General features: G+C 39.0%; 1 protein-coding gene across 2 annotated transcripts in view; it reads left to right on the top strand.

Annotated features, from left to right (window-relative positions):
- Nucleotides 1-13,951, top strand: part of FER (FER tyrosine kinase) — a 153,310-nt gene extending 139,359 nt beyond the window's left edge. For both annotated transcript variants that reach the window (XM_083464481.1, XM_083464480.1), the window contains exons 19-20: nt 2,746-2,868; nt 6,376-13,951. In XM_083464481.1, the coding sequence (XP_083320607.1) occupies nt 2,746-2,868; nt 6,376-6,521 (269 nt within the window). In that variant the 3' untranslated portion in view covers nt 6,522-13,951. The remainder of the gene's footprint in view (nt 1-2,745; nt 2,869-6,375) is intronic.
- The last annotated feature ends 3,239 nt before the right edge of the window (nt 13,952-17,190 follow it).

Genomic DNA, 17,190 nt, shown 5'->3' with positions numbered 1-17,190 from the left:
AACTTAAAGCCAGGGCTCTAATCAATACAGTCCCATCCTGTTCTGCAGAGATATGATGGCAGCAATCAAATAAATTGTCCGAAGCACCCATAGCAATTGCAGGCAGAAGACTCAAAGATACAGGTGACGCCATAATGTCTGCTATGGAAGTATAAGGGGCTCTGTAGTGCACTATAGAGATGGTGAAACCCCCAAATCAACTCAGAATGCTGACCCTAAATAAATGCGTATCATTTAACCGCAGTATAGGATTTATGGGGGACAACAGTGGGTAGCACCTTGTATCTGATTTGATTTTGATGTAATGATGTGCAAATTGATTGATTTCAATCAATCAGCTGGTTTCAATGTGGAGCACAGGGATGATGATCCCTTCACTTGTCACTGACTTAGGGGAGGGTCTTCCCACCTGACCCTGAGCCACAAGAGGCTCTGTTGCCTTAAACAGCTCAGGACCGCAATACCTCAGGGACCACCTCTTCCCACATAAACTCACCTGAATCTGCAATCATCTTTTGTCTTTTTTATTTATTAAATTTTTATACCTCCCTTCACCTGAAGATCTCAGGGTGTGTCACAGCATAAAAATACAAGATAAAAACACAAAATACATAACAAGAACAAACCTTCCCCTTCTTCATGTGCCTCCTCCTCGAGACAGCGGCAACACAAAAATTGTCCTTTTCTGTGGTGGCTCCCTGCTTGCAGAATGCTCTCCCCAGAAAGGCTCGCCTGGGGCCTTTGTTACATATCTTTAGGAGCTATGCAAAAATATTCCTCTTCTCCCAAGCCTATGGCTAATTCAGCAAGCTGCCAGGGGAGGGGGGCCTTGTTTTTGTTTGTTACTGTGGTATGTATTTCTGTGTTTTCATATTGTAAACTGCCCTGTGATGTTCAGGTGAAGGACGGCATAGAAATGTAAAAAAAAATACATAATGTTAAAGTGCTGATTCTCTGGTGCAGGGGTAGCATAGCTACAACTTTCCATAAGCCCCAGTCAGCACAGTCAGTGATCAGGGATGCTTGGAGTAAGGGCATCAACCTCAACAAATGAAACCTGGTTAGTCTTGGCGTAACCTAATAATTTAAAGCTTGAGGAATGATGTTTGCCTTTTCACTACCCCTTGCTGAAGTACGAGAAGACCTATCCTTATTGGCACTGTGCTGGCTTTTGACGATACATCTGTTTAAACTGGCAGTTCACTGATCTCTGAACCTAGATCCCCCTTCTTAATTATCGTGTTGTTTTAATGGAATCATTTTGCTGCATATTTTAAACTTTAATGTTTTAATGGGATTGTTTTAGTGTGTTCTTTAACCGTGTGTTTTAATTATGGGTGCTTATATTTTAATGCCTGTGTAATTAGTTTTTAAACTTGTAAATTCCTTGGAAGCCTATATTGGCATTAAGGAGTTAATTAATTAATTAATTAATATCTGGTGTGTACCACATTGGCTGCTTTGCTCTGCAGTGCTGAGGATATATACCTCTCCGGAGATTATTCAAAATGCCAACAAAACCAGTTCTGGAAATATATTTTACATAACTTTTAAAAAAAATGGAATAAGAGAGAAAAATATGCTGTGCTTCATAGTCTTGTGTATGCATGATCAGTTGCTATTAATGGCAATACATTAAGTCCTCTAGCTTCTAAATTTTGTGGACACCGCCTTCCCCAAAAAGTGGGTATTGGCGACAGGCTGATAGCTGTTGCAATTCGGGTGGGCCCAGAGCCAGTTTGTTTAGGAGCTAGTTGTACCACTGCCTCTTTCAGTGCAGCAGGGACCATCCATCCCCTCTTGCAGCAAAGTGTTAACCACACTCTGGACACAAACAGTGAACCCCCCCTTTTGCTAGATTTGATAAGCCAAGAGGGACAGGGGGCACATGGTCAAATGCATTGCTGGCAGCATCTTGTGCTCATCAACTTATTGCATAAGGCGAAACTGACCCCAGAAAAGGTCCTTGATAGCAGCACTAGGTACCCACTGTCACAAGTAGGTTCTGTGCATTCACAGTTGTATACGGAGAATTTGTGTCACGCTAAATATTCTGTGTAAGGTGTAGACAAGCCCAAGGTTTTTTCTCCATGAAAGGAACATGCCAGGGCCATGTGCACCTGCTAGCTTTCATGTTATTTCTGAAACTGGGATGTCTGACGCTCAAGGAAAGACCATGTCCCAGATACACCAATACACTTATTCATCATGAGAATGTTGCAGGGCAATATTCCATCCCTACTTTGATAAAATACAATTGCTGGTTTCAGGAGAGGTTTCTTTAAAAAAAAATTGTACACATCAACAAAAAGCAACAAAGCAGGCATAGGCAAACCCGGCCCTCCAGATGTTTTGGGACTACAATTCCCATCATCCCTGACCACTGGTCCTGTTAGCTAGGGATGATGGGAATTGTAGTCCAAAAACCTCTGGAGTTTGCCTATGCCCGGCAACAAAGGGATGTTTTAATGTCTTGTATTTAGGATCTGATTCCCCAAGTAGAGAACACATACACATAGCATAATTTGCAAGGATGTGCCCAGTCATGAGATTGCAAAATAGATGCAAAGGAACTAACCAGGCTCCCTAGTGTCATCTATTTCCTTGTCTTTTATTTTGGCACAACTGTGGACCACTGTAAACTTACCACAGCTTCAAACGTAAGCATTTCATGTATTGGCAGAATTACTGTACCATCCGCTTATTGCCTATCCTCTCTCTATTTTATTTTTATTTTTCTGGTAGGGCGATACACATCTGAAAGTGATGTGTGGAGTTATGGAATTTTCCTCTGGGAGACCTTCAGTTTAGGTGTCTGTCCATACCCAGGAATGACTAATCAGCAAGCACGGGAACAAGTGGAGAAAGGTAATTGCTGCATGTCACACCATTTATGATTAATTCCATTGAAGACTAAGAATTCTTTGTAATGCTTTGTGCGCCTTGGATGTATCAGACTTGGGGCAAAGGTCTCTGATGTGAAGAAATTCCAATCTAACTACGAAGTTTCCAAATAGGGATAGATCATCATGAGAAATAACATTATTGAAACATTACAGAAGGTTTTGTGTTAGCTGATTATTTTGGTCTTTGATTTCTGTTTTGTAGAAATGGGTGGCCAGTGACTAATAATTAAAAGTCTGATAATTAAAAACTTTATGCTATGAGAACTATCCAGGAGCTGGTTTCAATATGGGAAACGTATGAGGAGCTGGCCTCTGGCTCAAGAAAGCTATGTTGCAATAAATTTATTGGATTTTCAGTTGCCACAAGACTGGGGTCCTTTTCCCTAATACCTTTAAATAAAATCAAAGGCAAAGGACCCTTAGTGATGTTGATCAAGTGCAGCCTCCATCTGGGCCAATGTCATTCAAATATTGTGTAGGTCAGGTCAGAAAAATGAGGGAAAGTAGTTAAAATACAAAGTGGGAATAGCGTAGAATGATATGTGGCTTAACTTAACATCTTATTCACACATACATTTAGCGGAATGCGAATTGTTCACCTGAAAGGGTGGGAAGGACCTATTTAGTTGGCTCTGTTCATTTGGGTCCAGAATTCAGTTGCATTCTCCTGTGACCTAGGATTTCATCATGATAGAAGTGGTTTCCGTGATGGTAATAGCATGTATGAATTTGGCCCAAGGCACACAGACTACCTGAACAGAATGCTCTGTGTAATAAAGTTAGTTATAACTGATTTAAATCTCCTTTAGCATTTTCTTCATTAAATGTCTATATGACCTGATATGAAAGGGATAAATGGATCTAGCTCAGTTTGGCAGAGGGACACTTATCAGCATGAGTCTTGTTCCTCAGGCATTGGGAATTCTAGTTCCACCTTCCTTACCTCCATCAAGCTGCTACTTCTTGGGCCTCATTAAAAGAACTGTCCTTTTGTGGTGGAACTCACCAACACATTACTAATCCTTTCCTTAAGATCCGCATTGCAAAAATCAACAATATGCCCATAGATTTTTGAAGCAGTTTCCTATCTTTGAGATAATAAAACATGCAGCCTGTTCCTTCCAGCCTTGCCAGTCATAGTTAGTTTAGAGTGACCAGTGACTCTGCCTCCTAGGAAGATTTTTCATGTTTGAGTAGCAGGGAAAAGGTGCTGTAAGCTGATTGAGGAAAGAAAACAATTTGCTGTGTGCAAGAAGAGTCAAATTCAGAATGAGATTGGGTAGGAGAGAGAAACCTGATTAGAAATGGTTGAAGCTAGAAGGAAGAAAGAAAGAGCAGGAAGCATAAGGAAACATCAGGAAAGGTGAAGGTATGATTAAGGCTGCAGTCCTATGCATACTTTCCTGGGAGTTGTTCAGGTGAAATCAGTAAAACTTCAGAATAAATCCCCAAAGGAAAGGCAGGCAGTCACAATGTAAAGATAATGATATGAGAAGCTAAAACCTGTATCAGGGAGCAGCAAAAGAACCCAAAATTCCAATTAACGCTTAGGTAAACATTAATTTTAATCCAGAGGGGTAGCCAGGTCAGTCTGTTACAGGAAAAGCAGAAAACAATTTTGTGGCACCTTAAAGACTAATAAGCAGAGCAGTCAATACACAAAAGATGAAATGGACATCCGAAATGGCAATATTAAAACACAACAACCAAGGGGGTGATCATTTTAGCCTCCCAGAACACTCTGTAGATGACCTTGAAGTGGCCATACCAGTTCAAAGGAACTTCAAAGGGAGGCTTAACATGAAACCACTAAATAAAAAGTAAAAAATGTCCACAGTTAATTGCGCAATTATCATTGTACTTTTCTGCATTTCATTTCCCGCTACCCTCTACCCCCACTATTTACAGCCTAACACTAACCACCTCCCTGCCAAAAAAAGTCCTGTGTATGCATACCTGTAACTGAGGATAATATTTCATACCACTGATGAAGTGTACTGTAGGCCACAAAAGCTTATGCCATAATAAATTTGTTAGGGTGGAAAAGAAAACTTATTTTACAGTAAACAAAAACAAACAAGACATCAAGCTAATAATAATGGTAGCCATGAGAAGAATAAACTTACAAGATAATAAAATAAGAATCATATTAATACAGTGATACCTTGGTTCTCAAACACCTTGGTACTCAAACAACTTGGAACCCAAACACTGCAAACCCGGAAGTTAAGTGTTTTCAACTTTTTTTGGAAACCGAAAATGCTCTGTTTTGAGTGTTACACTTCCGTTTTGAGTGCCACATTTCCATTTTGAGTGTTGAGTTGAGGTCTGTCTGTTTTTGCTATTTATTTTGCATTTTTGTTTTTGCAGCTCTTTTTGTTTTGTTTTTGTGACTGTGTGGAACCTAGTTCAACTACTGATTGATTGATTGTGTGACTGCAGTATACTGTTTATTGCTTTCATTTTATGGATCAATGGTTGTGTTAGATAGTAAAATTCATGCTAAATTGCTGTTTTAGGGGTTGTTTTTAAAAGTCTGGAACAGATTAATCCATTTTGCATTACTTTCTGTGAGAAAGCGTGCCTTGGTTTTGGAACACTTTGGTTTTGGAACAGACTTCCGGAACGGATTAAGTTTGAGAACCAAGGTACCACTGTAACAGAAAGCTTAAAAAAGAATGAGTAGCATAAAATATATTTCATAGTGGAATGCAAGGTTCATATTTGTACAAAACATATCAAATAATCATGAATGTTGCCAAATAAACTCATAATTAATGGGAATGTGCCAACCATAAGATTGTTTTGTTATATAAATTGCAAACTGCCCCCAAGTCGGAGGGGTCCACATCACCCCTGGCGATACGTATTTTATGAGCCAGTTTTCAGAAATGACAGTGCACACCGTTAGGGCAGTAGTCAACTAAATAAATGTGTGAGAAGAATGACTTCCGCTTGCAAAACAGGACTTTCACCATTTCCAAATCTGCTTCAGAAAGTTGGAGAGAAACCTAGAACAGATTGAGGGATGAACAGGGGGCAAGGGGAATCCTGCTGCAGAAGTGGAAGTCATTTTGCTTGCACAAAGCACTACTAACCACTACTTTAAATACAACCCTTAGTCTTTAAGGTGCCACAAAACCATCTATTGATTGTATTAATCCTCCATTTTGTGGGTCTTGCCAGATGGATTTAAGAACATGGAGCCAATATTTGGTGCAACAAAATGATCTACATGCCCAGACAATGAAACATTTTTCTCAATCAGGTTTTTGTGCCATTCATATTCCAGTCTTGCAGACTGGTGTGGTGTGAAAATTCTTTAAATGTATTCAAATCCAGCACACAAATATTCTTCGTGAATCAAGTCTGAGGAAGTTTGGTTGGTCACTGAATTTTTAATTGTGGTTTTTCCCCCCTTTTGCTTCTCAATAGTCATCTTCTTTCCATGTCTTTCTTAATACGGTAGGCTATCGAATGTCAGCACCTCAGAAGTGCCCAGAGGAAATCTATAAAATAATGCAACGGTGTTGGGATTACAATCCTGAAATGAGACCGAAATTCAGCGAAATTCACAAAGAGCTCTCTGCATTGAAAAAGAAAGTGGCCTCATGAGAAGTTAACAGGACTCAAAACTAGAGGACTCTTTTCTCTTTTCCCAGAAAAGTAATATTTTATGTCATGAACACTACACTTTTATACATTTCTTTCAATATTCTTCTAGAATTCTTTTTTAAAAACAAAAAAAAAACAACGGTTTGTATTCAAGTGTGCCAGGCTGAAAATGTCAAAGATATCTATGTTAAAGAGAGAGAGAGAGCTCTGCCAAATGCTTTATATCTGATCACAGTGATGCTGTCATTTAGGTTATATGTAAATAGACAACATATAGTATGTGTATAGGTTTTGTGTTTTTTTAAAAGAACTCTGGCTGCTTTCTATTAGCGAGATAACTCCCTAATCTTTTTTTTCCCTGGGCTTTACCTCTGCTTTGATTCCAAGTCCACACAGTGCATGCCAGGCGGTTTATGCACGAAGGCAGGCACATTTTTGTTACCTCCGTTTAAAAGAATATACAATATAATGCTCTGAAAACAAACAAAAATACCAGCTAACACAGCCTTGGATTTATGTGTATTCTTACTCTAAAAGATCTTATTTGAACAGTTTGATTACAGAATGGAACTGCATGCATATATTTCTAGCAGATATTTCATGACAGTAAATATTCCCTATACCCCTCCAATTTTTTAAACCAAGAAAAAGTAGGCACAAATCACAAAGCGCAAATCTATATGGTCTGGCTGTTATTGGGGTTGGGGGGTGGAGCACAGAATAAATCTAGATGTGAGCCTTATGTATGATGCATCTATCAGGAAAACACTGTAGATGATCTGTTTTTTCAGAAGGATGAGCTGCAGCAGTGCATAGTTCTTGAATGTGTGCATTCAGAAGTGCTGTCTGCAAGAAACATGTTTGAGAAGGAGAGTGGCATATCATGAAGGTAACCAGTAACACTGAATTTGGATGGGGAAGGGGAAGTGACTTACTCAATTGATCTTTGGAAGATTTGTGAATTGATGTTCCTGTTCAATATGCAGCTGAAGCAAAGAAAAAAGGAAGAAATGTATTTCATGTACACTTTCCAAAGGGGGAATGTATTTTTCAGTAGCAGGGAGCAGGGGGTGGGATCCTAATGGTGGGGAAACTAACAAGGAAATGTTATCTTCTGTATATAGTATCTGGCACACTGAACAAACTACAAAGTCGAAACATTAAGTTAAGTTCCCTAATTATGCTCTGATTCTGCTGGGTTTATTCAGTTGACAAATTGCAAACTCCAAAATGACAAATGAGCACCAACATATTATTTCCAAGGTCTTCTACAATTAGACCCTTTCCGGGCTATTGTGTAAGTTGATGGTATGATCCTGACCTCTTGGATCTTCAGTTGATGAGTCTTGTTGCAGGAGTTTCAACTTGTGCTGAAGAGGCAGCAAAATGATGGCCACAGTGTGTCGGCACATTGATCGTTTCCAGCCCAGGAGAATAGAGATGAGGAAATTAAAAGGCGTTTTGAGCCTCAAAACGGCATTCTTTTGTGCAGTAGGACCAAGATGTAGGTGAAGTCTTTGACTGCTTTATATGTTACCTGTTTGGCTGACCCTGCTGGCCAGAACACATTTGCTCTTCTGTGTGTGTGTTTTTTGTGATAGTACAGAGTGGTGATGTTGAGCAAGGTAAAGTATACTTGTAGTCTAGAAAAGTTGATGTCATTAACATGATGATAACTTTAATTGTTGGATTAAACAGTGGAGTCCATTGTAGATGGACTTGTTAGCAGTCTAGCACAGGGGTTTCCAGGTGATTCTTGCCTTATTACACCTTACTACACCAGGACTGGTCAATGAGTTCAGAATCTAATGGAGAAGGAGAGGGGGTGGGAAGAAAATATAGTGTTGCATAGCTTAGCCTGGCAGTTTCTTTATTCAGCAGTGGGCATGTGCTGATCTTTGTTCAACACAAATAGGAAATACTGTATTAGTTCTTTATGGTGACCCCAAAGGGATCCACAACAGTGTGCCTTAATTCATTGGCATTGTTATCTAAAATGCACAAGGTCTGAATGCTATCACCACATGGGAGAAAACACCACCAATCGCCTAGCTTTAGGTCTTCATCTATGCATTTACGTAAGGGCAAGAATGTACCTTTTATTCACTGTGTTCTTAATTTTTGTCTTAAGTGTTAATATTTTTATATACGAGAGACTATACCATTTCTTTAAAGTCTTCTGAATGTACTCTTGTCTTTCAGCAATGAAAAGGACAGCTCTTTGTCTTAATTCAATTAGCAGGACTTTCTGTCCTGTTCTTGTACAGATGTAAAGGATAAACACTATTTATATTTCATTTATGTAAGCAGATTTGCAATTCATGTCAGACTGCTGCTCAAATTGAAAACCATTTTCCAAATACAGGATACCAGTAGCATTTAGAATTTGTTCTGGCTGTCCTAAAATCAGGGGTCAACTGAAGATCACTAACTTATGGGATATTGTTGGTTGACTGATTAAAAAAAAAAGTAAGTCTAGTGTATTGGCAGTTTTCTTCACACCATCTTGTGAATCACTCTCAGAAAAAGTCACCTGCCAATGCCTGTTGGAATTATGTATGTTAGGAAGTTAAATTCATTCCAGATGCATGCAGACATAAACTATTAGTTGCAAGGATTTGGTCAAAAGAACGAGGCTGTCTAATGCACCCCTGCTCAGTGAAGTTTATTAAAGCTGGGGAAACTGCATTTGAAGCTGCTTTCTTAATGAAGTAAAAACTTTGCATTATTATAAAATTGTTGTTTGTTACAGGATTTATATAACTAGTCTCTTAGAACAAGATTAGAATCACACACACACACCCCAACCCTCTTTCTTGGGAATATGCAATATGAAATAAATATTGTCATTTATATCGTTCCGTAGCAGTGTACATTAATGGCCTTTGTAAGTGCTGTAATTGTGTTTATCTAGGAAGCAAGTTGCTTCCACGTTAGCATTTCACAAATAAACCTTTAAAAAGATACAGCACAAAGTGCAATTTGGAACTTGGCAATTTGAGCCTCTTTGCCACAGTCACTTTTCATTTTCAATAAATATGATTTTTAAAAAGGAGTTTATATTGCAAATTCTGAATGGAACTAGAATCTTGAACAAACAAATAAATTGCTATTAGGAGAATCAAAGGCTTCTTACATTTACTGAAATGTGCAATATTACAAATATCTCTCTTCAAAAACACAGTGTGAGGGAACCTTTAACTGTCCTCACTCTTACAGTAATTTTCCAATGTACCATAGTCCCCAAATATTTGAAGCCTTTCATCTGATGTATGAAGTTATTTATAGATGCAGCAAATGCCAACTCTTTGCTTTTATAAATATTGAAGCAGATACTAGAACAATGTTGCCAAACAGCACTGTTTATGCAATAAGCCACTGGCTTGTTTGGTTAGAAAACAGCTGTAAGGAAGAAGAAAAAACACTTCAGTTGTTTTATTGTGTTTCTGTTTTTATCTTCTGGGTTATCAACTGACCATATTGGCTGGTGACCTCGGTTGGCATTGTGTTGGCAGTAAGTTACAGAAAGAAAGTAATAAAAAGCACAGACTGTTATCATTGCTGTTTTTATATATTTAAGCTGCTGGCTAACATTTTTTGTAGTTCATTTTGCTTTCAAAAAATTACCAAGAAGAACTTTTAACCCCACCCCTTTTAGCTGTATGAAAACATGGAGGTATGCAAGGGCTTTCATCAGAGACATAGCTTTCTTTCATATCGCTTGTGATGGCTCTTCCTCATGGCCAATATGTGTTTTTTAAGTCATCTGAATAGGTGCAATGTAAGGTGTTTTGACTTCCCATGCCTCTTTCTTTACAAAAAGCACTTATTGGGGACCCTGATCTGGATTATGACTCTGGGAGAAGAGTTCATTCTTCTCTCATCCCTACAGAAGCTGAGTGGGGTAGGATGTACTTTCCAAAGGAAAATAGTGTGAGCTAAAGCAGGATTAATTCTTCCTTTCCCCTGTGCCATGGTCCCAATCCAAATCGAGGGAGGTTTTTAAAATTATTTTTTATTATTATTTTAGAGAACTATGGCCAGTCCCTAAACACCCTAATCTAAGCATACTATTAATGTAGCATATAGCTTTAGTTCTTACTAGATTGCTTTCTTAACTTGAATGAGAAAACAGGACTTTGGGGTTTTGTCATACAGCAATCTGGCCCTTGAATAACAAAATCAGATTCTCTACTAACCACAATAATTATATTCCTTTTGTCAGTCAAATGAACAAAGAGAGATACCTAAATCCGACTTCAGTCTGAATAATTAAATGGACAAGAGTTCCAACAAACCCTGAAGCACAAAACCATACTTTTAAAGTTTGCCACTTCTTAGTTTTAGAAAATATTTGTTCTGATAAGTTTGGGGTTTTCTTTGTGGCTTTGTGTTACTTTTCTTCTGAGCTCAGCTATCTGCATGCACGTCCACCCGCGCCTGTTTTCTTGAAACCTAAGGCAGAAACTGGTTGAACTCTTGCCCAGACGTGGCTCTTTTCTCTCCTCAGATGTTAAAACGTTAGATCTTGAAACACTGAAAAATGTGCAGAAGGTCAGAGTGTACATAGCTAGAAGTTACATCCCTCCTTCCCTTTACAGCCGGCAACATGTTAGGCAGCATTTGTAAGCAAAAGAACTTTTCTTGTGTTCAGAAGAAAGTTATCAACAAGAAAGAAAGCAAAAGTGAAGGAGATCTAGATGGCTTTAAATGACCTTACCGTTTTAAAACTCATCATGCAGCAATTGATACGATAAATGAACAACATGTTCACTTTTTAGGGTGCTTGTTCCAAAATGTTCATCTTGGATCAAAAGTATTTGCTGCATTATATGCAAAAAACTACCGTCTTGCTGGCATGCAAAATGTACTTGCTTCAGGCAGCAGTCTTTCTGAAGCCATTCCTTCTTCCCCCATTTTTTTTTGTGACAATAGGCCTGCTACATATGTTGCATATGTGCGCTTGGAAGAAAGGTACAGCCAGTCCCAGCTTTAGCTTTCATGGGTTTGTAAGCCTACTGCCATCATACACACACTGGATTGCATCCAAAGTTTCCCTTCTTCCAATGGAAGGCATTTTCCTCTAAAGGAAGGGAGCCTTTGGATGCTACCCATTCCAATGTGTGAAGAGGCCCTAAACTTTTTAATTAAAATCTTATGTGCGAAACCTCCTTCAATAGTGATTGATCGTTATTAACTCCAAACCATTAACCTTGGTGCAGGGTCCAGAATGCTATGGAATCCTATCCCATCACCCCTTGCATCTTCATTCAAAATATATTCCTGTAGGAATTTTGGAATTGATTTCTGCAGATAGTCACTTGAGGTAGGTCAGGCCACATGTTGTGAAAGTAGAAAAGGTTACGTCAAAGGAGTCAGCAAAGTTTTTTTTAAACCTTTTATATATGGTCTCCAGGAAATGTAATGTTTTGGTTTGACACTAGCTTCCTAAATCTTGGGATTTGAAGATCTGCTTGGAGGCACAGCCCAAGGGGCTTGTGGACACTGAGTCAGGCTGCTTCGTTGTTCAGTTAGAGCCCCAGATTGCATTGCAATTTGCTGTCAAAACTTTCATTTTGACAAGTAGTTTGTTTGTTCAGCAGGGGAAGATTCAGTTTGATAAACACAAGATCCATTAAGCGAATGGAACTGGTCTTGTAGGTTTGTTTGTTTTTTAATCCTGGCCTGTATTTCCAAATACATAATCTGGATACATATATTAAAGACCCTTAACCTAAATATTCCGGATTGCTTATGGGAAATGCATAAATAAATATAGAATCGGCATGGAAAATAATATTGGAAGAAAACTGCATAACTTAATGAAAATACGATGTGCAGCTACCCTTCTATGCCCTCAACAGTTAATCTTAGGTTTACAAAAGATTCCCTTATACAGAGGAATTGTCCAGCTAAGGTAACTGTTTCTTTAAATAGAACTTTGGGGCCTTGCATCATACAATCAACTATGTATGTTCTGCAGAACCTGCATAAAATACAATTTGACAAAAAGGGTGGATAAAATGTGCAAGACAGCTAAACCATGTGATAAGTTTATCACTAGGAAGTGGGGACCAGCCGAACTCCTGTAATTACTGGCAGGTTTGTATCTTTTGGTGTTATTTTAGCTCTGATTGCAAAATACAGACTTCCTCGTTCTGCAGAAATAGGGCACCGAGTACATCAAGGGAAGACGGAGAAGCCCTCTAGCAATGCCATTAACAATCCAAACCAAGGGGAGCTGTGTGTAAGAAAAACAACTTTCTAAAGCAAGAAAAGGAGGCCAATGCTGTGATTAGTTTACAGAAGGAAGGTACATCTTCAAAGTGAGAAATGTAAGAGCCAGAAGAAACATATCAGAGTAGGTGATCTCAAATGTATCAAGGAATAACACAGGAAATTATTCTTTTTGGGAGGAGGGGAGTATTCATAGAAGTACAAGGCAGAAAAGAAAGAAAGAAACAGGCTTCCAGCTGTATAGACAAGCAGGATAATAAAGATTTTTATGTACAGTCAAATCCTGCCCGTATGTTATCCCACGGCTGGTCTTAGGGGAATACCAGGAACATATTACTGGTTTAACTCTGTGCCATCTGCAGCAGACCTTCTTTCACCATAACCTTCTTTCACAAAGATTGGTGACTCATGCCTGTGCTTATTAGAACTGAGTCCTTTCTCTCTTTGATGCTAAAACAATTGCAAGGTCACATGGCTAGGCAAGGAGGATTCCATCCCCACCCCCATGGTTGATTTGACAGCCCAGAACTAGGTTTACTAATTTTTTAGCTGTTCCCATGAAGTTGAGTAAGGTCATAGGGGCTCATTGTCAAACCAGAATAGAAGAATTTTAGATATATTGAGTAGACGCTGCAATTGTTTACAGCTTTTTACATATATGTATTTTGGTGTGGCTTTGAGTCTTTTTCTCTCCTTTTTTTTTTTTAGTTAGTGCCAATATATGCACCAGCAGGTTTAATATCAGGTAAAGCACCTTTTATGCTCTTTTGTTGTCTAAAAATAATATATTTGTGAAACACATTGATAATACATAACACTGGAAAGGGTTGCATCTTCCCAAAAAGTACAGGTGCTTTAAAAAAAAGGGAGGAAAGGGAAGCTTTCCTGGCTTTTAACAAGAGTCAAAATGATAGCTTATGTATACTTATTAGTTACCTGTTCTTTGTAATTTTAACAGATCTACATTTTATCTTTTATTTATTTGCCTTTTTTATATTCCTATTTGAACTGAAGTTAACCTTATTTCACTTTCCCAGCCTGTTTTGTTTATATAAAAAAAGGGATCTTCTGTGTTCTTAGAAAATCTGCAAATAGTTTTGAATGGCCTCTTTCTCTTTGGACCAATTACCACTAACAGGTCAGCAAGACCTTTTTTTTTACTGTATTCTTTCAATAAATGTACAATATTTGTATTGGATGTGTCTCAAATTTTGTTTGATGCTCAGGGGTTAATTTTACTCTTTTTCTTCCTCATTTAGATAAATTATACATTATACAAACACTAATAAATGCTAGTCACCCAGTTTTCAGAATTTGCTGTTGGGGAGGGGGAAGGAATTATGAGAGAACAAATCTTACATTGGAGGGTACAGTCGCACCTCGGAAGATGAACGCCTTGCGAGTTGAACATTTTGGCTCCCAAACCAAGTGTTCCAGTTTGCAAACGTTCTTTTGGAACCCGAACATCTGACGTGGGTTCCGCAGGTTGTGGCCAATTGGAAGCCACGCCTTGATTTCCAAATGTTTTGGAAGTTGAATGGACTTCTGGAACGGATTCCGTTCGACTTCCAAGGTACGACTGTATTAGGAAAGAGGCTGAGAATAAAATGAATGGTATTATATTGCTTTTATAAATCAATTGTGTGACCAAATTTGAAACCTCCAGTACAATAAACCTGGGGATGAGTAGCCAGCAGATTGCAGACCTTGTTCTTTCCCCCTAAAATTATTGGGCTCACCTGAGAGACTATAGGGTTTTCTTACAGGTCAGTACCGTAGTCACTCCTTTCTGGAATCTCAATGGCAAAAGGGTCAGGGAAGGAGTCAGACAGAACCTCAGCACACTGACCTGTATAGCAACATAGCAGGTAGATGCTATGCCAGTCGGGATTAAATTCCAGCCACGACAATACCATCATATCCAGTGACAGCTCATCTCTTCATTTTTAAACCACACACTGACTTTAGTTATAACATGCCGTTGTAAAGAGTTTAAAAAGAGAAGCAACATTACGGAGAAAACTCTTACCTTTTTTATTTTAAAAAGTGTGTCCACGTGTTTCATCAAAACCAGATTGAGGACACTATGCTGCAGTACCTTTGCAAATGTTCGTCCACGAAAGAAGGTCAGTCTTGCATTTTCTATGCTAAAATATTTACTTATTCAACACTGGGAAATATTTTATATTCTATAAGGTCTCAGGTTTGGCTCCGCTCTTGTTTTGTAAACTTGAATCCTGGTTAAAAGCCCCGCTCAGAAGAAGGGTTTTTGTTTTCTTGTGACAGAGGTCTCCGAAATTCGACATTCCATAGCTCCCCAGCGTCTTTTAAATATTTGAGACTGTCTTGGCCCACATTGCTTTCTTTCTGCTTGAAGTCTTATTCTGACTCTAATGCTTGCTGTCAGTTTAGCCAATTATATAAAATCCCAAGGGATTTTCAGGGCTGGAAGTTTGTTGATTTAAAAAATATATATAGTTTCGAGGGTAAAACGCTAGAAATGGATGAAACAATGAAGAACAATATTAGGAGACAACTTTTCAACTCCAGCTTCTTCTGTGGGTGCTGGATGATGGGTGGAAATCCCTTTTTTGGTTCCCAGGTACTTGGTTGCACATCACAATCTCTGAAACGTGAAGTACATAATGTTTCTATTAGGCTAATGAGGCTTTTAAAATCCTTTGATCTTCATCCAACTTAGGTGTTTGAAGCAAAAATTAAGGTGGATTTTATTATGTGTCTAGGCTAGTGGTAGATGTGAAATTTTTGAGCTGGGGACTGTAGCTTTTAACCTCTGCATGTTTTGCTTCCCTCACCTGCTTCTTGCTGACCAGCCCTTACATTGTGTAAATAAACCTTAATGACTCGGTTGCATGGTGTTGGTGGAGTGAAATGGCTATAGAGTTTGAGATGTAAGCCATGTAGTTTTGAAGTTTTGGTTGGAAGATGGAAAGGAAATTCTTAGTAAGAGGCTATGCCTGGGGGGGGGTGTTAATGGATTTTTGCTGCTTTTCAAATATGGCTGAGATCAGAAAAGACGAATAAAGGACTTTCCCTATATTAAAGATGAAAAAGACTTCAAGGATGGCTCCAATTCAGATTTTAACCTCAGCAATGAACCCCCTAAGGTGTGGCCAACTTTTTATCTCTTAGCTTCATCTTTCTGTTTCATTTAGAGTAATTTACTTGGCTGCCAAGGTTGGTATAAAGGTGAGAGAAGCACTTTGGGCACTCTGAAGTTCAATCTAAATGCTGTTCTTTTATTTCATACTGAATATAGGAAGCTCATAAAATGAGGAAAGTGCTTAGAATTCCTTTTGCTTAATTTAAATGAGGATCTCAAGTGAAGTGCGAAGTGAGCACCACTGAGCATACCCCAAAACACCTGAAAGACCACCTTCTTCCTTTTAGACCCTCTCATGTGCTAAGATCAGCAGAAGGAGCCCTCTTGGTTGTTCTTCCACCCTCAGAAGCATGTAACGGCCCAGGAGAGGGATTTATCTGTGGTATCCCTTGAGCTGTGGAATTCCCTTCCTACAGAATTAGATCTGGCACCTTCATTATACATCTTTTGGAAAATGCTGAAGGTGCAGCTCTTCACCCTGGCTTTTCACACTTGAGATGTATATTTTTGGGACCCACCTTATTTTTGAAAGTGTATGTCGTTTTACTCTGTTTTTAATACCGTGTTTTAACAAAGCTTCAGTGTCTAAGGTTTATCCGAGCTCCAGTCTGTCTTGCATTGCTGACCCTTTCCCTCACTTCTGACTTTATCTCCTAGATGCCCTTCATTCATAGTTGCTGGCTCTCTCCAAAGTGCTGCCTATGAGCCATCCCAGGCCCTGGGTCACCCCTGTCCTTTCCTGGTCCACTTCCCTGACCCTTAAGTTGACAGAGTTGAGTCTTGAACGGATGTTGAGTTGGAGCTAGAGCAGACTAGCGGTTCAGCCAGCTGAGAAAATCTCTAATAGGAAGAATTTTTTGAAACAAGGCTTTTAAGCAGACTGTTTTGACTTTGCTGTTGGATAATAATGGGCAAAATTGTGAAAAACTGGGGACAACTCCTCTCTTTCAAACCCTGCAACCTCTAAAGGTCAGGAGAAGTAGAGCCTGCCAAGAAGTCCCTGCTAATTGGCTGTGGTGGCAGCAGAAGGAAAAGAAGATGGAAATAGTGGAAATGACAGTAGTTCATAACTTGGGGAAATTTAAAATCGCCATGCGGAATGTGTTATGATTATTTGGTGCAGTGGCTGCATTTTAAAACTTCCCTCTGGTGTCCTAAGCAGACACCCAAACCTTGAAGATATGGAGAGCTTGAAATATAAGTTTACCAGGTGTCCCCGTTTCCCGGGGACAGTCCCCGGATTTACAAATCAGCCCCCATACAAAATCCATTGAAGTTGAAAAGTGTCCCCGGATTCATTGAAAAAAA

The sequence above is a fragment of the Podarcis liolepis genome (genome assembly GCF_965112155.1).
Source record: "Podarcis liolepis genome assembly, chromosome: 11".
Lineage (NCBI taxonomy): Eukaryota > Metazoa > Chordata > Lepidosauria > Squamata > Lacertidae > Podarcis > Podarcis liolepis.
This window is presented reverse-complemented; position numbering and strand designations above follow the sequence as displayed.